At 43.9% G+C, this 26,069-nt stretch overlaps 1 protein-coding gene across 1 annotated transcript in view; it reads right to left on the bottom strand.

Moving 5' to 3' along the window:
* The window catches only part of LOC144699540 (dynein axonemal heavy chain 17-like), a 785,608-nt gene that overhangs the window by 386,918 nt on the left and 372,621 nt on the right, over positions 1 to 26,069 (bottom strand). Inside the window, 3 exon segments of the mRNA XM_078570587.1 lie at positions 6,421 to 6,581; positions 12,830 to 12,961; positions 21,513 to 21,620. Of these exon segments, the coding sequence (XP_078426713.1) occupies positions 6,421 to 6,581; positions 12,830 to 12,961; positions 21,513 to 21,620 (401 nt within the window).

Here is a 26,069-nt window from a genome sequence, read left to right as displayed (position 1 = left end):
TGTACACAAAAAGCAGGACAAATCCAACCCAGACAATTACCGCCCCATCAGTCTACTCTCGATCATCAGTAAAGTAATGGAAGGGGTCATCAACAGTGCTATCAAGTGGCACTTGTTTAGCAATAATCTGCTTACCGATGCCCAGTTTGGGTTCCACCAGGGCCACTCAGCTCCTGACCTCATTACAGCCTTGGTTCAAACATGGACAAAAGAGCTGAACTCCCAAGGTGAGGTGAGGCAAGAGTGACTGCCCTTGACATCAAGGTAGCATTTGACCGAGTGTGGCATCAAGGAGCCCTAGCAAAACTGGAGTCAATGGGAATCAGGGGGGAAACTCTCCACTGGTTGGAGTCATACCTAGCACAAAGGAAGATGGTTATGGTTGTTGGGGGTCAGTCATCTCAGCTTCAGGACATCACTGCAAGAGTTCCTCAGGGTAGTGTCCTAGACCCAACCATCTTCAGCTGCTTCATCAATGACTTTCCTTCCATCAAAAGGACATAAGTGGGGATGTTCACTGATGATTGCACAATGTTCAGCACCTTTCACGACTCCTCAGAAACTGAAGCAGTCCATGTCCAAATGCAGCAAGGCCTGGACAATATCCAGGCTTGGGCTGACAAGTGGCAAGTAACATTCACACCACATAAGTGTCAGGCAATGACCATCTCCAACAACAGAGAATCCAACCATTGCCCCTTGATGTTCAATAGCATTATCATCACTGAATCCCTCACTATCAACATCCTGGGGGTTACTATTGACCAGAAACTGAACTGGACTAGCCATATAAATACTATCAGGAACCCTGCAATAAGTAACTCACCACTTGGCTCCCCAAAGCCTGTCCACCATCGACAAGGCACAAGTCAGGATTGTGATGGAATACTCCCCACTTGCCTGGATGAGTGCAGCTCCCACAACACGGAAGAAGCTGGGCACCATCCAAGACAAAGCAGTCCGCTTGATAGACACCACATCCACAAACATTCACTCCCTCCATCACTGACACACAGTAGCAGAAGTGTGTGCCATCTACAAGATGCACTGCAGGAATTCACCAAGGCTCCTTAGATAGCACCTTCCAAACCCATGACCACTACCACCTAGCAGGACAAGGGCAGCAGATAGATGGGAACACCCCCACCTGGAAGTGCCCCTCCAAGTCACTCACCATCCTGATTTGGAAATATATCACTGCTCCTTCACTGTCGCTGGGTCAAAATCCTGGAACTCCCTTCCTAACAGCGCTGTGGGTGTACCTACACCACATGGACTGCAGTGGTTCAAGAAAGCAGCTCACCACCACCTTCTCAAGGGCAACTAGGAGTGGGCAATAAATGTTGGTCCAGCCAGCGAAGCCCACATCCCGTGAATGAATAAAACAAAAATTCTCTGTAAGGAACTCACGCCAGTGGGCTGGGAGGGCATCCAATGCTGCTTGCTCTTAAGGTTACCTCCAAACAACTATTTTGTCAGCTGATCCTTCCAGAGCTGCACTGGTGCCTCAACAGAATCTCACAACTGGTGATACACTCGCAGGCCATAACTTCCAAGCTCCCTAGCATCGGATTGGAGGGTACCACAAAGGTGCACGGGGGAACCCCTCTCAGAACTTCACTGGTAAGGTTAGCACGGCAATTGCCCAGAAGTACAAACCTCCGCTGGGCAAATGCCCTGTGCTGGGAACCATCCAAAAATGTGATTTAAATCGCAAACTTTGCATGGTCCCAACTGGGTTACATCAACCCACAAAAGATTGGAAGAATTAAAACTTCTAACTTTTGGGAACTATTGTACAGATCCAGACTGAAACCCCACGTGACTCCCCACCATGCCCTAACAACCCCACCAGGGGTATCCCCCGACCAACCCAAGGGTCTCTTTCCACCCCCAACTACCCCACCCACGGGACTCACCCCACCTGAATGGGACTCCTCAGCTCAACTGGACCCGACCTGAAAATTGACCCCCCGCTTCCCCCCGACAGCTCCACCTCTCCAATCCAAACTGGACCTGACCGGACACCCTCTTTCCCACCCTCCCACCCCCCAAGCCGCACGCCCGATCAGCCCTGACCAGGTCAGACCCAACTGGACACCTTCTCCCGCACCCACCCCGACTAGCCCCAGGCCGGGCTGGACCCAACCAAGCCTGACACTCTCCTGCCTATCGCCCATCGCCCCCCACCAAGCCTGACCAGAGCCAACGGAAAGCCCTCCCCCCGACCAATTCTACCTGTGCCCATCAGGCACTCACCTCCCCTCCCCTACCCCAGCACAGTGGTCCTCTCACCTCCCCTACCCACTCCCCCTAGTCCCGACCCTCCACTCCCCTCTGCCATCCCACCCCCAAGGCCCGACCCACCACATGCCCAGCCAACACCTGACACACCTCCCAACCCACCAGGCCCATGTGGACTCGACTGGACACCCTCCCCCAAACCCCTCCCGGTCCGACCCCCGAAGGCCCAACACCCTCCCCTCCCCTCCACCCCCAAGGCCTGACCCCCTCCCCCTCCCTCCCGAAGTGAGACCCCCTTCCGCCCCGAAGCCTGACCCCCTCCCCACAAAGCATGACCCCTCCCCCTCTGCCTCACCCCCGAAGCCCGAACCCTCCCCCCTCCCTCCCTCGCTCCCTCCAACAACACCCTCCTTCCTCCGAATCCCAACCTCCTGCCGCTCCCTCCGATACGAGACCCCCAACCTCTGACCTGATTCCCCTGATCTCCGGACTGACAACCTTTGATCCCCCCCCACCACCGAACTCCATTCCTCAGGGATGCACTACACTGCTTGGATCTTGACCAGCCTGAGTCAGAAGGTCAGGTGCAACAGGCTGGATAAAGAAATAACCTAAGCAATTGAGCACTGAGTGATGATCCAACGCTGATTAACACTCTGAGGAAGTTCAGGCCCATAAATGCATAAGGGAGGTGACCAAAGGTCACCTAACATTTCTTAACCCTAACCCTCCAACCATCTGGAACAATTTCTTTGAATGAAAGGCTTGCAGTCTGATTGATCAGCCAAATTTTATGCAGCATTTTATTGATCACCACATGATCCTTTCATGACATCCATTGCTGAAAGGACTTTCAGCTGTGGTATTCATGTCCATGATGTTCATATTTTCACAGAAGTCTCAGAACTCGTAATTGGCAAATTCCCTTCAATTATCAGTTAGACAATTTGCTGGTGTCTCAATTTCGATTCCTTTTGCTCTTACTAAGTATTATTGTAGAGAAATGAAATCTAGTTGACAGGACTACAAAATGTAGAACAAAAATATTTCTGCCTTTGTGCCATACCTTTAGATCCATGGCAACCACTTTGTTAAAGTTATATGCCACTGGAAAGCTGACAATGGGGCAGGGTGGCAAGCTTCGATACATTTTAAAGATTTCATGCTTCTCAGTAACCTCTTCTATTGGCCTCATAAACTCTTCATCAACAACACCTGCATCTTTTAGCAGGAGTTTTAACCTTTTGACCAGTAAGGTGGACAAATTGCCTATGTAACTTAAAGGCTTGAGTATTGCTGAAAAAGAGAATTTTTTTGTCGAAGTTTTTCATCTTTCACTCATTGCTTTTCTTTGAACATGTGCAGTTGGGATCTTTTAGATGACATAAACAGGCAGATGGATTTCAGTTTAATGTGCAGAATCTTTGAAGTCAACACAGACTCCTTCAGCACATACCACACCATTTCCTGGAGACTTTAGCAACTTTAAAGGACTCGAGAGATCACCAAACACTTTTTCAATTTGAGCAAGAATGAGAAGAAATGAATCAGCAACTAACCTGCAAGCAGTTGATGATTCATTTAAATAGCCCTGGCTGGGGATGCTTCTTGTTGCTGAACATGTGGTCAGCTGTGTGTACTTAAGAGACAGCGTTAGCTGGAGTGTTGAGCTCCAAAATGACAATGCTGGTACCAAATCAGCTTCATGATCTGCCTGCTCTGCATGCTTTCATGGACGCTCCTTTCATGCACGCTAACTAAAATGGCAGTCTGGCACACTTACACTAGCTGTGTGCATGCATGGAAAATGCTGCAGAAGGCATTTTAGAGTGAAAATGGCACTCATAGCACAGGAAAAATGGGTAATAAGGAGCTGAATTTTGCAGCCACTCAGTCCTACAACCATCTAAATCACTGTAACCTCTCCATTCCGGATTGCTTGGGACCAAGTTATTTCTGGATTCTGGAATTTTCATAATTATAGAATGCCTAACCACCAGTGAGAACACCAGAATTGCTGTAGTTACAAATGTTTACCTGAAGCATAAAACAGTGATAAAACATTACAAAGTACTAATAACAATCGTTTTACTTATCCAAATTCTGTATCTTCCATGCTTCTGCTCCCAAAATATTGCACTAAAATGATCCCATGAGTTGCTTGGGTCTGCTCAAAAAATTTCCAGACTGCTGGTGCTTCTGAACAATGGATTTCCAGATTGGAGAGGTAATAATGTACATCCTTTCTATTTATAACTGTATAATCCTTAATCTATACTGTCACATCCCCTCCTCTTTTTCCTTCCCTATCGTTCATGAATACTTGATAACCAGGAATTCTAAGAACCCTTTCCAGGCCTTGATTTGAGCCTTTGTTCTTGCATTGGCATCATAATTTCATGTGGCAATTTATGCTTAGAGCTCACCAATCATAATAGTTACAATAATGACATTGGTATACATTCAATTTAATAACTCATTTGTCACTTCTGCTCAATTTGGTTCATGCGAGATTTTGGGGTCTTTTGAATTTTACTGCTGTTTACTGATCTGATTGCTGCTCCTTTTTGCTATTTTCTGGTTCCTATCAAATTAACTTAAGGCAGCTTTTAGGCTGAGTTGGATCTCCTTATTCAGTAATTGTATTTTTCATTGTAATGATATTGTTCCCACATCCCTCAAAATAGCTTTAGGAAATATTTTTTTCTTCCACTACTTCCCATTTTAGTTCCACTTTTAGCAATTTTCTTCAACTGCTTTACTTTCCAGTTCCACTACAAACTTCCCACACCCAGCATTCCATTCAATTTGGACCTTGTTTATCCTTTTGACTATTTTCTGACACGTGGTTGGGAAATTCTTTGGAGTTGCTTCCATTCTGTCAGCATTGTTTAATTGGAAATGCAGCAAATTTTCCATGTATACTCAGAAAGGATTACCATCAGGCTTCTGGCAATGTAATGCATATAGATTAGAAGCTGTTCCAAGGTATGTCTCAGTCTAAATCCTTCAGTTCCATAATTAAGTCTTTCAGCAATCAAACAAGGCTCCTGCCAGGTGATCTTCTAAGTCAAGAAATTATTCTTACGCAAGGCTGGTCATACCATATCTTTCTCCTGTCACTATCCACATGAATAGGTTCCTGGTTACTATGGACAGGATTTTCGGGTCATTAGGGGGCGGGCCTGGGAGCGGCAGCGAAACAGTCCGCCACCCACGACCGGCCCCCAACCGCGATTTCACGCTGGCTGGCCAATTAACAGCCAGCCAGCGTGAAAGGCGTGCTGCAAAGCTCAGGACTGCCAGGGTGGAGGCAGGAGGAGTGCAAACACAAAAGTCTGCGCATGCGTGTGGGAGCCCACACTGAAAGCTCCCTGAAGGCAGGGAGCTGCCTCAGGGAGCTGAACAATTTTAAAGTCACAAATAAAGATCCTGAAAATGAAAAATAAACGTCCCCTCATAGGACTCACTCCCAGGACCATATAAAAATTATGCCGAAGCATTTTTTTCATTATTGCTGGAAACCTCATCCCGCCTGTGGATGAGGTTTCATAAAAAATCCAAAGGCCGCCTGGCTGATTCGCCCACCCTCCAACTGTAAGGTTGGACAGCCAGCAGAAAATAGGTTTTAATTAATTGATTAAGGGACTAAATAGGCCTCTTAATTGTCGGTGGGCACGCTACCAACTTGCACGCGCCCACCAACTGAAATACCATGCAAGTACACAATGACGTTGGGATACTCATCCAACTTCATTGTGCACAATGTTACGCCTGATTGGGTCTGGCACGCGCCCACCCGCGGGACGTAAAATCCTGCCCTATGTCTGTGACCATCAATTCTTGTGATTTGTTTTAGTATTGTCTTGCTCACTGGGCTCCAGCTGGGTCTTCAGGCCTTGGGAGAATCCTCAAAGTCCTTCAGCACGTGCCCCACCTAGAGATTTTAGCAATTTAAAAGAACTCCACAATGATCAAACACTTTTACAGTCAGGGTAAGAGCCAATAGATTTAATTATCAACTAACCTGAAAGAAACTGATGATCGCTTTTAATAGCACTGGTCAGGGGTCTTTCCTGATTCTGAAATATCCTTCTATGTAAAGTTATTTGTAATACCCCAAAAACGGACAAGGAAAATTAAAAATTTCGTATGAACATATATACATTTCCTTACCTATCAGTAAGTGGAGTAATAACCAATCGAGGAGTGTTGCCTAGATATTCATAAGAATATCTAAACTGTGCATCACAAATGTTAGCAAAACAGTGCTGCTTCTCGTCATCCCAGCGATGTCTTAGTTGAGACTGCCAACTAAATGCTTGGACATTCTCCACCTGTGGAAAAAAAAATCATCAATATTATTAAACAGTTTTCTTTATGCATTAACAAAATTTAATTCATTAATAAATAAACTCATTATGAATATTTTTAGCTGGTTAAAAGATCTCAACTTATTATATTTTGATACACAAAATTAGTGGTAGTATGTTAGCATGGACTGAGGGTTAGTTAACAGACAGGAAACAGAATAAGAATAAATGGGTCATTTTCAAGTTGGCAGGTTGTAACTCGTGGGATACTGCAAGGGTCAGTGCTTGGGCCTCAGCTATTTAGAACGTATATCAATGACTTAGATGAAAGGACTGAGCATAATGTATCCAAGTTTGCTGATAACAGGGCCCATGGGAGCAATCACAGGCCCTGGTACTTCTCCTGTTTCCAGTTTCACTGATCGCATTATGTAACAGTCCATCTGTCTTTTGCAAGATTTAACCTTTGTAATTTGGAGTCATGAACCATCCTTCCATACAGACAGAGCCATCCATCACGGAATCTAAAAAGTGGATTACTGCATTGGATAAATTACACATGTTATGAATTGTCTGAGTAACTGTACCACAGCTTCAAAGAGGGATGCAGTGCACTTTTATTCATTAAACAATGAGCTGGGTTCCGCTGCTTTGGTTCTATAAAACACTCCCATAACACAAGCCATCCACATGTATAAAAGAACAGCAGCAATCACCTCAGGATCAATTATTCGCTTCCTTTAAAAAAACTGAGGTATTTTATTTAATTTTGGAAACTATTCCAATTAGGGCTTTCAAAGGTGCAGGTTTCGAATTAAAGGCCATATGATCACAATCAACAGTTACTTTCTAGGAGTTAGGTATTCAGGATCACTTAAAATGCACTGTTATCTAATTGGTATTAAAAAAAAAATCACCTCAAAATAACACCTCTGCCAGCCACACACGTCTGCACCCAGTCCAACCAATCCTGTGCTGGTGTTCGATTCGTGGACTGCATCACTGACCAATGGAGAGCCGAAAGCTCATGTCAATTAAGCATAGCTCCCCCGCCCTCTCTGCAGTGCCCTGCCCCTCTTGCTTTCTTGTCACTGGCAAAGGAAATAAACGGGAGCATGTAGGAAATAAGCGTTGGCATTTGCTTGGATGCAAGTCCCCTAGGGTATGGGCCCCAGTGTTTTGCACCTTGTGGATTGCCTGCCTCTCCCAGGCCTTGGCTAACAATATAAAGTTAGGCAGAACAGTAAGCTGCGAGGAGAATAGAAGGAAGCAGCAAAGGGATATAGACAGGTTAAGTGAGTAAGCAAGAGCATAGCAGATGTAATGTGATGTGGAGAAATGTGAAGTTATTCACTTTGGTAGGAAAAATAGAAAATAGAATTACTTTTTAGGGGTGAGAAATTGAGAAATGTTGGTATTCAGCAGAACTTTTATGCCCTTGTATGCAAATCACAGAAAGTTAACATGCAGGTACAGGAAGTAATTAAAGGAAATGGTGTCAGCCTTTAATATAAAGGGATTGGAGTATAAACATCAAGAAGGATGGGAGAGGTCTGGAGGGTTATGGACTAGGTGCAGGTCAATGGGGCTAGTGGAATAATATTTCGGCACAGACTAGAAGGGCCAAACGGCCTGTTTTCTGTGCTGTAGTGTTCTATGGTTCTATGGTTCTAAGTTCTTATGAATTGCAGCTTCTATTTTTATGGACTATACCAGCTTATTTTAAGGAAGCTTATTGTTCTCAAGTGTAATGCTATGCTTATAGCAGTTATAAACCCTTACTTACCTGGAAGAAGAATGGTGTGGCATCATAGCATGATGCAGCACTGAAGCACCTTGTCCGTTAGTCTACCTTGCCCATTAGTCCCAATACCCTGTTCTTTCCCCAGAGTCCTATAATTATTTTCCCTTCAAGTATTTGCTTAATTTCCTTTTGAAATATATTATTGAATTTGCTTCCACCACCTTTACAGGCAGTGCATTCCAGATCATAACAAAAAATGTTTTCTCATGTCACTGCTAGTCCCTTTGCAAATCATCTTAAATCTGGCTTCTCCAGTTACTGATCCTTCTACCACCGGAAATAGTTTCTCCTTATTTATTCTATCCATTTATGGTTTTGAACAAGACTATCGAATCTCCTTTTATCTTTCACTGCTCTAAAGAGAACAACCCCAACTTCTCCAGTCTCTCCACATTTCTGGAGTCCCTCTAAATCTCTGTTTCACCTCCTCAAAAGCCTTGATTCCCTTCCAGATCCACATTGGCTGCTGTCAAAGCAGCACCGTGATTTTAAAATTTTCATCCTCATTTTCAAATCCTTCCATGGCCTCACCTCTCACTGGCCTGAATTTTAGTTTTGGCAGGTGCACGTGATCGGTGGGCCCAGAAACGGCCGGGAAACAGATCCCCGAAAGTGATCGGCTCCCAACTGTGATTTCTAGCCAGCGTGAAACGCGCACTGAAAAGCTCAGCGCTGCCGGGGTTGGGGCGGGAAGAGGGAGGCCGATAATGTTTCAATGGGCACAGGTGAGCGCTGCGAGAAAGTTCTCTGAAGGTAGACAGCTGCCTCAGGGAGCTGCAGACCTGAAAATGCTAAATCAAAGGTATAAAAAACTGCAAAAAAAATGCCCATGCATCACAATCACCTGAAAACATAGCTGATAAAAATGCTGTCCACAGATATTTATTTTTATTTTATTTCATAATGGAAATTACATCCCGCCCTTCGATGAGATTTGATGAAAAATGCAAAGGCCGCCTGGCCAATTCGCCCGTCCACCAACTGTAAGGTTGGACGGGTCATGAAAAATCAGAGTCAATTGCGCCATTAATGGACTTAATTGCCCTCTTAATTGTTGGTGGGTGTGCTTCCGACTTTTGCATGTGCCCACCGAACAAAATATCGCGCGAGTGCACATCGGGATGCTTGCCCAACATCTTCTCATGTGATTTTATACCTGATCAGGTCGAGTGCATGCCCACCCGCAGGATGTAAAATTCTGCCCCATATCTCTGTTTTCTACTCAAGTCACACAACCCTCTGAGGCTATAGGAACTCATCTAATTCTGGTCTTTTGAGCTTCACTGATTTTAAATACTAATCACTCCATCATTGGTTTCTATGCCTTCAGCTGCCTTGGGGTCTGGAATTCCTCCCCAAATCTCTTTGGCTCTCCGTCTTGCCTTCCACTTTTATGACACTCCTTAAATATTAACTCTTTAACCAAGACTTTGGTCATTTAATCTCATATCTCCTTCTGTGGTTTAGTATAATACTTTGTTTCATAATGCTTTTTGAAGCACCTTGGGACATATTTATATTGCACTTTTAACACAATATAAGTTGTTTTTATATCTCATTTTGATCCCTATAACTTTAGTCATTCACAGAGCTTTAGTTTGGATGCCTGCCTTTCCCATCATTAAAATTTGTCTATTTAGCATCCAAATCAGCTCCTCCTTGAAGGAATCTGATTGTTCAATTGCTGTTTTTCCTAGAAATCTTTGATTCCAATCCACCTAAAGATCCATTTATCACTCACTTAGCCCTCCTTCAGTTAACTATTTTATATTTGACTGTTCCTTGCTCTTTTCCATAACTATTCTGAGCCTTATGCTCCGAGGGGTGTGCCTTATACCCCAAATGCTCCCCAAGTGAATCATGTTCCACTGATCCCACTCATGCCCCAGAATTAAATCCAACATTGCTTCTTTTCTGTTGGGCAGGGAACACACTTAGCAGCTGGGAACACACTTAGCAGGAAAGTTCTTTTTCAGATATTTCAGGGATTCTTACCCGTCTTTGCCCTTTACACAAAGTCTGTATTGGGATAATTGAAGCCCCCCATTATCACTAGCCTACTTCTTGCATTTTTCTGTAATTTGGCTGCAAATTTGCTCCTCTTTCTGCTTCACACTATTTGGTGTCCCCTAATATACATGCCATTGCTTAATAGCTCCTCAGTTATTCCTTAATTCTAACCAAATAGATCAGGTCCCTTATCATCCTTGTCAGTACAATATTTTCTTTGGTCAATACTGCCACTCCTAACCCCTCTTTTTTTCCTTCCCTATCATTCCCAAATACTTCTAACCAGCTATATTAAGATCCCAATCATTCTTTTATTTCATCCAGGCCCACATTACTGCCACTGCATTATAGTTTCATGTGGCCAACCTTATTTACCAAGCTGTGCATTTACGCATGCACTCCAAACTAAACTTAGATTGCTGTTTGATACTTGCTATTCCTAAATCATTCTTCATACTAGTGCCATTGGTCTCTAAACGTTTCCCGTGTACCTTGTTTTTCCGTAATGATGTTTCAGCCTGATGCCCATCTCCCTGTCAAATTTGACTAAGCCCTCCCACTATACTAGTTAATCTCCCCATGAGAACATTGATCCTAGCTCTCTCAAAGTGCAATCTGTCCATCTCAAACAGATTGTTCCTTCCCCATAATTGGTTCCAAGGCCCCAGAAAAATGAAGCACTTCCTCCTGCCATTTCTCTAACCATGCATTAACCTGATTATTACGCTATTCCTATAGTCTCTGACTTGTGACACTGGGAGTACTCTGGAGATTACCACCCTTGAGGTGGGGGGTCAGTTCACAGAATTGTTACGGTGCGGAAGGAGGCTATTTGGCTCATCATGTCTGCATCGGCTCTTCAAATGGGCATTAATGGCTCAGTGCCATCCTCCTGCTTTTTCCCCATAACCCTGCACGTTATTTCAATGATTACCCAATGCCATCTTGAATGTTTCAATTGAACCTGCCCCCACCACACGTCCAGGCAGTGCATTACAGACCCGAACTACTCGCTGTGTGAAAACGTTTTTTTCTCATATTGCATTTGCTTCTTCTGCAAATCACTTTAAATCTCTGCCCTATCGTTCTCGATCCTTTTATGAATAGGAACAGTTTCACTCTCTCTATTCTGTCCAGCCCCCTCATGATTTTGAACACTATCAATTCTCCTCTTAGCCTTCTCCTCTCCAAGCAGAACAGCCCCAACTTCTCCAATCTATCTTCATAACTCAAGTTTCTCATCCCTGGAACCATTTTTGTAAACCTGCTTAATTGGCTAGATGGCTCAAGTGTGATGCAGAATGACGCTGATGGCATGGGTTCAACCCCTGTATTAGCCGTAATAGTTCATGAAGGCCACTCTTCTCCCCTTACCCCATGCCTGCAGAATGGTGCCCCTCAGACTATTCATGACCAATTGTCTCCCTCTAAAGGAGAGAGATGCCTATGGTCCTTTGTGGACTATGGCTAAAATGAATGAATGACTACTAATCCTGGGATGCTACTTTTTAAACTTCCTCCCTAGTTTCCGAAACTTTGGCGGCAGGATCTCAAAACCTTTTCTTCCCTTTGTTATTGATTTCCACATGGATCATGATTTCTGGCTGTTTTCCTTTCCATCTCAAAACATTCTGTACCATCTGATTTCAACAACAACTGTCATTTAATATTGTGCCTTTAACATAGTAAAATCTCCCTAGGCACTGCACAGGAACATTATCAAAGAAACTTTGACACTGAGCCACATATGGAGATATTAGGGCAAATGACTAAAAGTTTGGCCAAAGATGCAAGTTTTAAGGGGCATCCTCAAAGAGGAAAGAGAGGTAGAAAAGCAGAGAGAATTAGGCAATTCCGGAGCATAGTGTCTCAGCAACTGAAAGCCCATCAACCAATTACAATTGGGGATGTGGAAGAGACCAGAATTGGGCAGATATCTCAGAGGATTGTAGGTTTGGAGGAGTTTTTAGAGATTGAGTGGGCTGAGCCCTAAAGGGATTTGGAAACAAAGATGAGAATTGTAAAACTGAGGTGTTGTTTAACTGGGAGCCCAATTTGCACAGGGGTGATGGGTGAACAGGACTTTCTGCAAGTTAGGGCACAGGCATTCGAGATTTGAATGGCCTTAGGTTTATGGAAAGTTGCAGATGGGAAGTGGCTGGGACAGCATTGGAATAGAGAAGTAGCAAAGGCATGGATGAGGACTTCAGCATTTGCTGAGCTGAGGCAGGGGTGGAATAAGGTGATGTTACTGAGGTGGAAATAGTCAGTCTCAGTGATGGCATGAATATGTTGTTGGTAGCTCACCCTTTACCTGGGCATCAGAGAGGTAACACACCATGCAGGACTCACGTTGGCAGTTATATAGCTCATAAAATTGTGTTCCTACATTTGCTGCTTTTCCGTAAACAAGAAATGAACAAGAACATACCAAAGAAAGAAGCACAATGCCACCTACCTTAGCTGTAATAATTTTGTTCACAACATCTCGAGCATGCACTTCTACTGTACAAATAGTCATGATCTTTTGCCTCTCTCCTGTTGTTAAATTGCCAATCAATAACGTGATAAGTGAATTCAGTTGAGTGATCTTTCACAAAAAATAAAAAATTAAAATAAGGATCTTTTTTATGTAACATACAAGCATATTGGTAAGTAAATAGATGAACAGGACTGGTAGAAAGTATAATGGATTTGTCATCTATTGTTGCTGTTTTCCTAGTATTACTCCCATCATAAAATGGATGAAAGGAAATACCGAAATTTTTTTAAAAAAGTTTATTGATGATCATTGAAACAGGTGAACATCCATTGAAAAAGTTGTTTTTCTCAAACGGGAGTGTGATCAAAAAACAAGCTCTAAACTCGCATTTAGAATCATTTTAGTTAGATGGTAAGTTTTTGTTAGCTATGTCAGCTGCGGTTCAGTGGGCAGAGTTTTTTGCCTCTGAGTCATAAGTCAGTTCAATTGCCACTCAAGGGACTTCAGCACACAATCCAAGCTAACATTCCAGTCCAGTACTGAGGTTGCGCTGCACTGTCAGGAGTGCCATCTTTCAGGTGAGCCATTAAAACAGGTCCCCATTTCAGATGGACAAAAAAAGGTCAGATGGACGCAAAAAGATCACATGGCATTATTTTGAAGACAGTTATAAAATGTATATCTTTTAAGCAATGTCACTGAAAAACAGATTATCTGGTCATTATCTAATTTTAGTTTGTGGGAACTTGCTGAGTGAAAATTTGTTTCCTACATTACAACATATTTTATTGGCTATAAAGCGCTATGGGGCAGCCCGAGATAAGGAAAGTTATTATATAACCAGTCTTTCTGCATGGAGGGGAAAAAAAATCAAGAAGGGACACAGGAACCAGGATTGTGGGAGGTAGTTGCTTCCACAGGCTACATAGAAGGGTAATTCAACTGTAATGATCCTCAACCATTAAAAGCTGGTATATTCTGTTTTTCTGCAGAAAGGTGGTATCATTCAGCTGTGATTATGGGGTAGCTTGGTTCTTACCATCGTCTTAACTATTATCTTCCTCTTCCTGTGCCACCTGTTATATTGTAGATCTGCAGGAAGCGAAGGTAGAAGGCAAGAATGGGCGAGTATTGTTTCCTCGGGTCAAAGAAGGCAGAAGCCCAGAAGGAAAAAACTGTAAAAAGTGGGCAGTAAGAATACTAGTCCGAACTGTTCTTGTATACCTTAAAATGGAACACCAGTTAAAAACTGGCAAATAAGGCTACTGGTCCAAACTGTTTTTTTCCCTTCTGGGAGGTTGCTGCTTCAGAGGGATACCAGGATGCTTAGTCAATAACTCATTAATTCACCATCTTCACTATCCTCCTTGGCAAGAATCCAATGCACGCACAAGAGCTGCCTTGCTTCGGTGAGGGTTATGGGCTTAAAGATGGGGGATGTCTCTCCAATAACCTAACTTTAATGGACATTGTGCATGAACTTCTGCAAAGAGGCAAGCAAACAAGGGTAGTATGGACAGTGCCAGATGGCAGGGCAGATGTGAAGTAACAAATGTGGGGTTGTGGATGTGTTAAAATGAAGAAAAGCTTTTGGGTATGCAAGGCTGTTGCTTTGTTCTCAGGGAGCTGTGTAGTCATAGTGCAGAATAGGGAGGTAGAGCTGACCTTAACCAGAGAGCTGCGTGATAGGTTAAGGTGTGATGGGGAGGAAAAAAAGGCAAAGTGCGAGGACATACTAGCTTTGCTTTCTCTCATTTTCACTTCTTTCTGCGGTGGTGATTAGTTCTGGATATGAGGGATTTGGGATTCAGTGCCTGTGTCTGTTCTCTGCAGGCATCATTATTGATACTGGTGTCATATGCACTTTATGCAAGAAAGAGAGACCCAAGAATGTAAGCTCCTGTCTTGTTTCCAGAGGGTGGGGGGAGGAGGATTGGTCATCACTTTCTACACACAAGTTACAGCAGAGATGTACCAAAATGATTTCAAATAACCTGCCTGTTATTCCACCTGTTGGTGAATGGTACGTTTCAGCGCAACTCCAGTATAACATTGGCTTTGTTCCTGACTCTGGCCACAAAATTTGTCACCGTAATACTGGTAGTTTCAGCTTTTGCCAGTTTAGTAGAAAACTGGCATTTGCACTACTTCTGCCCACTCCTAGCAAGTACACATTGAATGCTATAACACCATCATAGTTAGGGTGTTAGCACAGGTGCTACGTGCCTGCGGTGCAAGTATGCAGATTAGGCAGGTTGTGATGCCAGTCAGTGTCTAACATTAATTTGATGCCAAGCCTGTAATGTTGGACCTGGTCATTCTAGTTAATGTCTTCTCTAAAGTGCACACAGCCGTGCTATCAAGTGGTACTTACACATCAATAATCTGCTCACCGATGCTCCGTTTAGGTTATTCCAGGACTACTGAATTCCAGACCTCATTGTATCCTTTACTACAAACATGAACAACAGAACTGAATTCAAGAAGTGAGGTGAAAGTGACTGCCCTTGACATCAAGGCAGCATTTGACTGAGTGGGGCATCAAGAAAACCTAGCAAAATTGAAGTCAATAGGAATCATGGGGGAAGCACTCCACTGGTTGGAGTTATATAGCACAAAGGAAGATGGTTGTGATTGTTTGAGGCCAATCATCTCAGGCCCAGGACATCACTGCAGGTATTCCTCAGGGTAGTGTCCTAGGCCCAACCTCCTTCAGTTGCTTCAACAAAGACCTCCCCTCCTTCAGAAGACCAGAAATTGGGATGTTTGCTGATAATTGCAGTGTTCACAATTCCACAAATCCTGAAGCAGCCTGTGTCTACATGCAGCAAGACCCAGACAAAACTTTCCATTAGACAGGCAAAACGTTATAGTTTTCATTCACAGGGTTTAAGTAACATATGCACCAAACACATGCCAGGTAATGACCCTCTCCAACAAGAGAGAATCTAACCACCTCCCATTTGACCACCAATCATATCCTGGGGGTTTCCACTGACCAGAAACTAAACTGGACCAATCATATAAATACTGTGGCCAAAAATGCAGATTAGAGACTCAGTATTCTGCAGTGAGCAGTTCACCTCCTGACTTCCCAGAGCTTATCCACCGTCCACAAGATACAAGTCAGGAGTGTGATGGAATTCTCTCCACTGGCCTGGATGAGTACAGTTCCAACAACTCTAAAGCAGCTCAAATCATCCAGGACAAAGCAGCTCACTTGATCACCATCCACCACCCTAAACGTTCACTCTCTCCACCACTGCGGCATCATGGCTACAGTGTGTACTATCTACAAGGTGCACTGCAGCAACTCGCCAAAGCTCCTTTACAGCACTTTCAAAATCTCTGAACTCTAGCACTGAAAAGTACAAGGGTACCAGATGCATGGGAACACCAGCACCTACAAGTTCCCCCCCAAACCACACATCATTCTGACTTGGAACTAACTGCTGTTCCTTCGCTGTCGCTGGATCAAAAATCTGGAGTTCCCTATCAGCACTGTGAATGTACCTATACCAGGTTAATGCGGTGGTTCAAGAAGGCAGCTCACCACTATCGTCTCATGGGTAAATTGAGATGGGCAACAAATGCCAGCGATGCTCACTTCCCAAGAAATTATTTTTGAAAGTGGCTGGCGGAAAGCTGCTGGCATTCTTTGACGTTCTTACAGGATACTCTGGTACAGCTTTGGGCCTTCAAGGTCCTGCTTTGACCTGCAAAACTTTAGCATGGACAGCAGCAGTCTCTGCTGGCAGATTGATAAGCAATGAAAGGGCACTGGTGGAGTGGCAGTGGCGGAAGCACAAATGCTGCTATCCTGAGAGAGGACAGCGGATTTGTGCAACACTGTACCATTGCCAGGGGACACACAGAGAGGAGACTACGCCTGAATGAGATGTAAACTGGGTGTCATGTCGGGAGATTGGTTCATTTGGGAATTTGGTGCAGTGGGGGAAAGAGGTGCTCCATTCTCTACCTTTATCGGCATACAGTAGCTGAAGAAGACAGAAGTTCCATTCCAGAAACAGAGGATAACCTAGAGAAAGCAGCACAAGTTTGAAGAGCTAGAGGTGCGAGTCTATGGGTTCAGAGCATTCTAAAGAAAATCGAAATGTGACATAACACGAAAGAAGGTAAGTGATTAGTTGGTGAGTATTTTTATTTTGCTCTGATCTAAACTATGGAATTTTAATCGTCCTAATAATCGTGATAAGTATAACATTAATTGAAATAATAAAAGCATAACCACAAACAAGACTAAAGGAAGGGTCATGAGGAATCGAAACGTCAGCTCTTTTCTTCTCCACCGATGCTGCTGGACCTGCTGAGTTTTTCCAGGTAATTCTGTTTTTGTACTAAAGGAATTAAGTTAAATTTAATTAAGAAATTAATTAATTAATTAAAATGCAGTAAGGACGACAAGGCAGGAGATGTTTTGGAGCTGTCATATGTGGGAGCTAGTGGATACCAGTGTGATCTCTGGCAACCACATCTGCAGTAACTGCCTGTGGCTCGAGGAACTTGGGTTCAGTTAATGAGCTGGAGACCGAGCTTCGGACACTGTGATGCACCATGGAGGGGGAAAGTTACCTGCCGACTTTGTTCCAGAAGGTAGAACAGTGCTGGGATCAGTATTCTGGCGAGTCATTTAACTAGGGCAGTAGAGAGGGTTTTAATTTAAATAGCGGGGGCAAGGGATCACATGAGGGGAAATGCAGTAAATTAAAGAGAAAAGCCAAGGCACTATAGCAGGGTAGCAGTACAGGTAATGATAACCAGAGTGTGGCAGGGAGGGACAGAAAGTACAAGCTTAAGGGTGCACCAGCAGACAAGGCCAGAATTTGCAAGAATGGTAAAAAGACAGAATTAAAGCCTCTGTATCTGAATGCTCACAGCATTTGTAACAAAATGGATGAATTTATAGCACAAATAGAAAGGTATGACCTGATAGCCAATTCAGAGATGTGGGTGCATGGTGACCAAGGGTATTTGACATTTTGGAAGGACAGGAAGCTAGGAAAAAAGGTGGTGAGGTGGCTCTGCTATTTAAGGATAGCATTAGTACAGTAGTGAGAGATTACCTTAGTTCAGAAGATCAAGATGTAGAATCAGTTTGGGTAGAGATAAGAAATAGCAAAAGGAAGAAGTCAATTGCAGGAGTAGTTTAAAGCCCCCCCTAACAGTAGCCACACTATAGGACAAAAGTATACAGGAAGGAGTAATAAGGGGTTCGAAGAAAGGTACTGCAATAATCATGCGTGATTTAACCTTCATATAAATTGGATGAATCGGATTGACAAAGGGTAGCCTGGAAGATCAGTTCATAGGATGTATTTGGGACAATTTCTTAGAGCAATACGTTCTAGTGCTTACCAGGAGGCAGGCTATTTTAGACCTGGCGAGAGAGGATTAATTAATGACTTCACAGTAAAAGAGCATCTAGGCAACAGTGATCATAGCATGATAGAATTTCACATTCAGTTTGAATGTAAGAAGCGTGGGTCTAAGGCTAATGTCCTAAACATAAATAAAGGCAATTACAAGGGTATGAGGACTGAGTTCACTAAAGTGAACTGGGAAAACAGGTTAAAAGGTAGGACAGTAGAAAAGCACTGACAGCTATTTAAGGGGATATTTCCTAACTCTCAGCCAAGATATATTCCATTGTGAAAGAAAGGCCCCATGAGAAGGATGCACCATCCGTAGCTAACTAAGGAAGTTAAAAATATCAAATTGAAAGAAAAAGCATAAAATGTTGTAAAGATTAGTGGTAGGTCAGAGGATTGAACAGAGCAGGGGTGGAGACAGCATGTACAATGGTTGGCCCTGTTGCCTCTGATGACTTTAGCATGCATCCTCTGGAGAGCCAAGGCCTTGAGCGCCCCGGCTTGCTTTGACCGTCTTCCAGTGGGCCAGCTGCTCCCTCTGCAGTGACAGAGGACAAGGCTGAGGGGGTCACAGGCAAAGGGGACTCAGAGGGAGTGGACAATCACTGAGATGGCTGCGTGGATGACCCAGGTGCTAATCCTCCTCCCTTCGGATGCCCAAGGGTCCCTACCTGACTCCTTGAGGGGAAGGGGTATCTGGAAGATCATCAAGGTGCCTCATTTCCTTCTCGGATTGCCACCGTAGGAATTCACTCATGGCTACCGCGATGGAATACAGGTCTACATGCATTCCTGCCTTCTGCTGGACCAGGGTCCCCATGGCATCCACCATCCTTTCCATGGAGACCTCTCTGTGCGCACATGTGGGCAACACTTCATCGGAGAGCAGGCGGATGTACTCCTCTAATTCGCGTGCCACTCTGTTGAGGGTTTCCAACAGCTCTGCATGATGTTCCCCTGACTTTCGCTGACCCTCCATGATGAGTCGGAGTGCTGAATCCAAAGGCTCGTCATCTGACTCTAACCTGACAGATGCCTGTTCCCCAGCAGTCCTCCAAGTGCCAGGGAGCTCAGCTGAACCTGCCTTCTCCCGCTGCAGTCATGTGTCTGTGAGGTGACCACCAGATTGTGAACCCGAGCCTGCCCTAGATCTAGGTCCCACTGAGGTATGCGTCTCTGCGCTGATGGAGGATGCAGGTAAGCACTATGATGGGTCTTCCAGGCTGTGTATTTCCAGCTCTTCAATGGAGGAGATGTCCTCTTGGCTGGAGGTGAGGACCTGGATGGAGCTGAGGTGCTCTTCACTGAAGGTGAGGACCAGGATGGAGCTGAGGGACTGGCTGGCTGAGGGCGTTGGTCGCTTGGCAATGCTTCCTGTGAACCAAAGTCGAGATAATTATGTATGGCAGCAAAATCAAAAACATGAGACTGCACTCAGAGCTGTGTTGATAGAAGGATGATCTGGTGCAGGATCCTCATGAGGGTGTTCACCGCCGACCTCACCATTGCAGGCATGGTCCATATCATCACCAGCCAGTGCGAAAGTGATGAGGGGCCTAATATCGGCCACACAACCCCCCGTCTGGGACTTCTCCCTCCTGTTGTGAGCCAGCTTCTCCTGCATGCAAACAGATGGAGAGTGTGTGAGCAGGATGCATGCCACTGCAGATGATAAGGATGCGTCAAATGTTTCTGTGGTGAGCGGAACCATGGACGGGATGAGGACAGAGCCCCAGAGGATATGTGCCCAATGGAGATGTGTGTGAGTTAATGGTGTTGTCCATTGAGCTGCGAGATCCCTGCGGATGTGTAATGGGTTTGGGAATGCGTGTTGAGAGTGATGAAGTGGCTGACTGACCCTGGCGGAATGCTTGAGATCATTCATCCTCTTCCCGCACTGGATGGCTGACCTCCTCTGTGCTCTTTTGGCACTGACCGCTGCTGCTGCCACCTCCCAGGCCAGATAGGTGACACTGGTGGACCTCCTGTGGTCAGAGTGGGGGTAGAGGACATCATGGCGGACCTCAATGGCGTCCAAAAGGCACTCCAGTGAGGCTGCCATCTTTTTTGCTTTCGGCACCATCCATCACCTGGAGCAGTCCTGGTCTATAGACATGAAATAGGCTGCGCTCTTGTGTACTTTAAATATGGTGCTCGGAGCGATGAAGCACTGAGGTCACACGCATAGCAGGAAAGCTGAGCCCGCCCACCAGCGTGTTCACCATGAATGCATTATTAATGAGGGAGGATGCGCCGGGAAGTGAACGATACTGCACAAAAACCCACCATTGTGTCCAACATTGGATGTGATTCCATGATTTGACAACGCCTGCTAACCAATCCTGATTGTGCTAAGAATTACACTGAAAAACAATTTGATTGTCTGTCGAGCTCAAAATGTGGTTTACTTACATATGCTAGAAGCCACATATATTCATATAGAGCCCTGTCCTTTGCAAACAGAAGGATCATGTGTACACTTTGCACCTTTTTCATCTAAATAAAAACTTTGGGAACAGTCATTTCCTGGTTCATTCCCCAGGGCAATGCCTTGACCAATGAGAGTCGACCTGCCTGGTTTGAATTTGAACAAAGTCGGGCAGCCAACTGCTCCATGCTGTATTCTCCGTGGCAATACCTCCACCAATCAGAGTCCACTTGCCAACCACTCTCTTCTCATACTGTATAAATTATTGTTCCCCTATTACAATTTGGTCATTTCTCATGAGCTGTCCTGATGAGTGTAAGATGAAAACTTTAGATAGCATGCCTCTTTTTTCAGCAATACTTAAGTTCTGCACTACTAAATGAATATTGAATATCTTGAAGCTCCTGCCTCAAGTTCACAACGGTCTCATTGCTACATTTTCAATAACAGTGAGGGAGAATGAAAGGAAGTTTGGGAATTGGAAATTACTGGACTAGTTACTGAAATTACTGCTATGAGGCAGAAAAGATAATTCCATCGTTTCCTGGCAGTTGTTTAATTATCATCGAGTCCTGTCAGTGCCCTGCATCAGAAGAGCCAAGGGAGACGAAACTTTGCTGGCCATTTTACAACAATTTTCCCTGAAGATGCAGCTGATACTCTTTCCTTAAATGAAGGAAAATAATGACTGATCCCCTAAAGTGCTTCAGCAAATGTTAGTCCCACTAAGAAGAACAATACACAACTTTGCACTCAATCCTCCAGCTGAAGGCCTGCCAACAAGGTCAACAGTTCATTGGCAATACTCTAAAAGGAAAAGTACTCTTCAAATTTAGCAGACCTGCTTTTTCAGATAGTCTTTCATGGCATTTTCATAACCTTCTTCCAGTTTTGCAAATGTACCGGTAACTTCTCCATTCCAAACAATCTGTGTACCAGTCAGAGCAACCTAAAATAAATTTTGCAACAATATGAACATTAGATACATACATAAGCATCTACTTAAATTATTATCTATAAATAATGAGTTACAGGACGATAATGGGGGAGATTTTAAACAACGCTGCTGGGTCAGAATGGGGTGTGCGAAGGGTGCAAATAAATTAATTAGTTGCACTTGCCAGCAAGTACAGTTTGTAACAATTACTATTTTATCAGCGTCTACTTTTTAGGCAGATGAGCCTTTCACTACAGGCAGGCAGGAACCTCATGAATGACATGTAAATTAGGGTCCTATGATGCAATTAGAACCCCAATGCAATCTTAACCAAAACAAAGTAAGGAATACCTCCCATTGGTGAATCCTTAAGGCAAAATCTTATGGGACTAGTTTCATTGGCAGCGGGCTACAGTATTTAAAGTAATGATAAGCTCAAGACACCCAGATTATTGACATTTGTGCACTTATATAATTCTGATAAATCTGCATTATACCCACTCCAAGGCTTCTGGATGCTTAAGTTGCCAAAACTGAACATGTACTCCAATGAGATCTGACCATGGTCCTGTACAACTGAGGCATCACTTCTTAATTTTTGAATACAAAAGATCGACATTCCATAGCCTTTTAAATACTTCTTGTACCTGTGCACTTGATTTCAGTGATTTGTGTATGGGGACACAAATCTCTGCTTTTTTTTAAAGGATCTTCAGTTCTTCCACTGAACCATGTCTTAGGGGTTATTGCTTGAACTCAGAATCTGTTAATACAATTCCAAGTACTATTTCAAATGTTCAGTCAGCTAATCTCTGTTGATGGATTTCAGTAACTTCCTCACAAGTGAAGTTAAAGTGACAGGTTTGAACTTTCCTCCTTTCTCTCCCCCTTCTTAAATAATGAAGTTGCATTTGTAATTTTTTAATCAAAAGGGCCAATTCCTGAATTGAGAAAGCTTTAGAGAATGCTGACTTACAGACCTGCAATTTCCTCTCCTGGTTCTGCTAATATGCTGAGACAGAAACCAAGGGGTTCTAGAATTTTATCTATCTTAAGCCCCATTATTTTCTGCATTACTTTTTTTTTACTTACCTGAAATCCATTAAGCTGCTTCCCCTGACTTATCCTTAGATTCCCTGCTGATACTTTATCCTGTTCCTCCAATGTGAAAATAATTACAAAAGTAGCTACTTAACAATACTGCCATTTCCTTATTATGAATCACTGTCTCATTCGCACCCTTTTTTAATTGACTCACACTTACTTTTTACCACTCCCACTCTCTTCAAGTGTTTGGAAAAACTTTCCCTAGTATACGATATACTTTGCAAGAGTCTTTTTTTCATATTCCTGTTTGCACCTCATATTAATTTAGTTGTATCCAAGCTTTTGGTCTTGTACTCATCAGGACAATTCACAAGAATACCAAACTGTAAAGGGAACAATTATACTGCATGAGGCGAGAGTGTTGATTGATTGGCAAGTGGAGTCTGATTGGAAAAGGCACTGCCATGGAGAATGCACCAGTTAACTGACAATTAATTGACAACTGAAAGTTAAATGCCAAGCTTTGTTTAAATTCAAACTAGGCAGGTTGACTCTGATTGGTCAAGGCACTGCCCTGGGGAATGAACCAGGGAATAGCTGTCATCCACATTGTTTAGTTGAAAAAGGTGCAATGTGTGTATGTGTTCCTTCTGTCTGCAAAGGACAGGGCCCTATGTGTGAATATATGTAGCTTCTAGCATGCGCAAATGAGCGACCCTGTGAGCCCATGTGATAATCTTAAATTGGTTTACCAAATGTTGTCCAATCGCAGAATCACATCAAATCTTCAACACTATGTTTTGAGTTTTGCAAGCACAGGCTGGTTGGCTTCGTGACTCTTCAGGTAGTGAAGCAGCCCATGTCCAAGTGTAGCAAGACAATATCCAGGCTTGAGCTGACAAATGGCAAGGAACATTTGAGCCACACATGTTCCAGGCAATGACCATCTCCAACAAGAGAGAATCTAACCATTGCTCCTTGACATTCAATGGTATTATCATCGCTGAATGCTCCGCTATTAACTTCCTAGAGGTTACCATTGACCAGAAACTGAACTGGACTAGCCATATAAATACTGTGGTTACAAGAGTAGGTCAGAGGTGAGGAATCCTGCGGTGATTAACTCACCTCCTCACTCTGCAAAGCCTGTCCACCATCTACAAGGCACAAGTCAGGAGTGTGATGGAATACTCTCCACTTTCCTGGATAAGTGCACCTCCAACAACACTCAAGAAGCTTGACACCATCCAGGACAAAGCAGCCAACTTGATCGGCACCCCATCCACAAACATTCACTCCCTCCACCATTGGCGCACAGTGGCAGCAGTGTGTGTCATCTACAAGATACACTGCAGGAATTCACCAAGCCTCCTTAGACAGCACCTCCAAACCCACAACCAGTACCATCTAGATGAACAAGGGCAGCAGGCAAATGGGAACACCACCACCTGGAAGTTTCCCTCCAAGCACTCACCAACCTGACTTGGAAATATATCATCGTTCCTTCGCTGGGTCAAAATCCTGGAACTCCCTCCCTAACAGCACTGTGGGTATACCTACACCACATGGACTGCAGCGATTCAAGAAGGCAGCTGACCGCCACCTTCTCAAGGGCAATTAGTGATGGGCAATAAATGCTGGCCTAGAGAGCGATGCCCACATCCCATGAATGAATAAAAATAATTCAGTACTTTGCTTGTTGTGAACAGCCTAAGGGACAGGTTGTTTGATTCAATCGGCCAGTCATTGGGACTTATGGCCTACATACTTGGCATCACACTGGCACTGAAATTCATATACCACGTTACTCATTTGTGTGCTAGGCAGAACATCCTTTTGGCTTGATAGCAGCATCCTGTCAGTGGTGAATACCACTATGCCACTGCGTAGTAGCAGCGTGATATGGCTAGCTTCATGTGTTGCTCTAATTTTTGAGACACTTTACCTTTCCAGGATAATTGGAGGTAGACTGGGCACTTGTCAGGATGGAAAGTGGCAATCTTAGGCCCATTCATGAGCTTGCGTGATTTACAGAGAGCAATGATCTGATCAGGGTAGACACTATTCTGCAGCATGGCTTTGATACACCCTATTTCAGCATCAAGCTTGCACAGTGAGCAAATGGATTGGGCCCTATTTAGAAGGCTGCTGATAAGGACAATCTTATAGCATGTGGAAGTATAGGAATCTCAATGTGTATATTGACCATTGAAGGTAGGCTTGTGGAAGACGGTAGTAGAGAACTTACTGGCAGATTTCTCAACTAGCATGTCAAGGAAAGGGTGTTCATTTGACTGTTCCATTTCAAAGGGGAACTTGTGCACAGGCTGAGTAAGGAAATTCTTACATGCAGCTGTGGATTTAAGTTTGGAAACGTATCAACTACATATTGGAAATATGGAAGGGGTAGGAGGTTAGGTGGCATTTCATCCAAGACGTGTTTCGCGTGGAACCCAGGAAATTTGCAAGAGCTAGGCATAGAGGGGATCCCAAGGCAATGCATTCTCCATGGCAATCACAGTCCACTTGCCAACTAATCAATACTCTCTTCTCATGCAGTATAAATTGTTGTTCCCTTTACAATTTGGTATTCTTGTGAATTGTCCTGATGAGAGCTTCAACAGTGTCTCTTTTTTTCAGAAAAACTCAAATTTAGTACTACCAAACGACTATTTGTATACCTGAGACAGCGGTACAACAAAGACCAAATTCAGGATAACAACAACACAGTTCGACTCACAGGTAAGTTAAGAAAAGGTAAGCTATCTATCAAATTTCCCCGAGCATGTATTAGACTCAAGGCTGTGCCAGTTTTCATTTCCAAGCATATTGATAATGCTAAAGTGAGACACAGTCCCTCAACTGAGCGACCGTTTATGCAAGGTGAGATTGAACAGATTGGTAACAGGGTTACTAATTTATGCCATGCCCGACACTGCGTTTAGTCTCAGGTGCACAAATTTCTTTCATTTTTCGATTTAATCCTTTTGTACCACTATATTGACTCAATAGATGACCACATCATAAACAGTACCCATTTGAAACACACCTGCACTGTAAACTCACTTAAGCAAAAGTGGTTTGGCAATGCAATTAACAACGCCACCAAATATGAAGTAAATCTCTCTGACCATGTTCTCTCTGAAAGTGAGGAGATTGTTCTTGCATATGGTTTCAATTTTGGTGTGCCTTCATCCCAAGTCAAATGAGAAGAGGTATTTGCTGAGTTTGAACTCCTTAACTCCCAGCAATCCGCCACAAACCAGCTGAAGACGCTGAATCCTTGAAAGCACCTTCGATGAAATGGCATCTAACCTCCTACCCCTTGCATATTTCCGATGTGTAGATGACACAAAGAAACTTAGAAAATAGGAGCAGGAGTAGGTCATTCGGCCCATCGAGCTTGCTCCGCCA

Source organism: Cetorhinus maximus, chromosome 24, assembly GCF_964194155.1.
Source record: "Cetorhinus maximus chromosome 24, sCetMax3.hap1.1, whole genome shotgun sequence".
Classification (NCBI taxonomy): Eukaryota; Metazoa; Chordata; class Chondrichthyes; order Lamniformes; family Cetorhinidae; genus Cetorhinus; species Cetorhinus maximus.
This window is presented reverse-complemented; position numbering and strand designations above follow the sequence as displayed.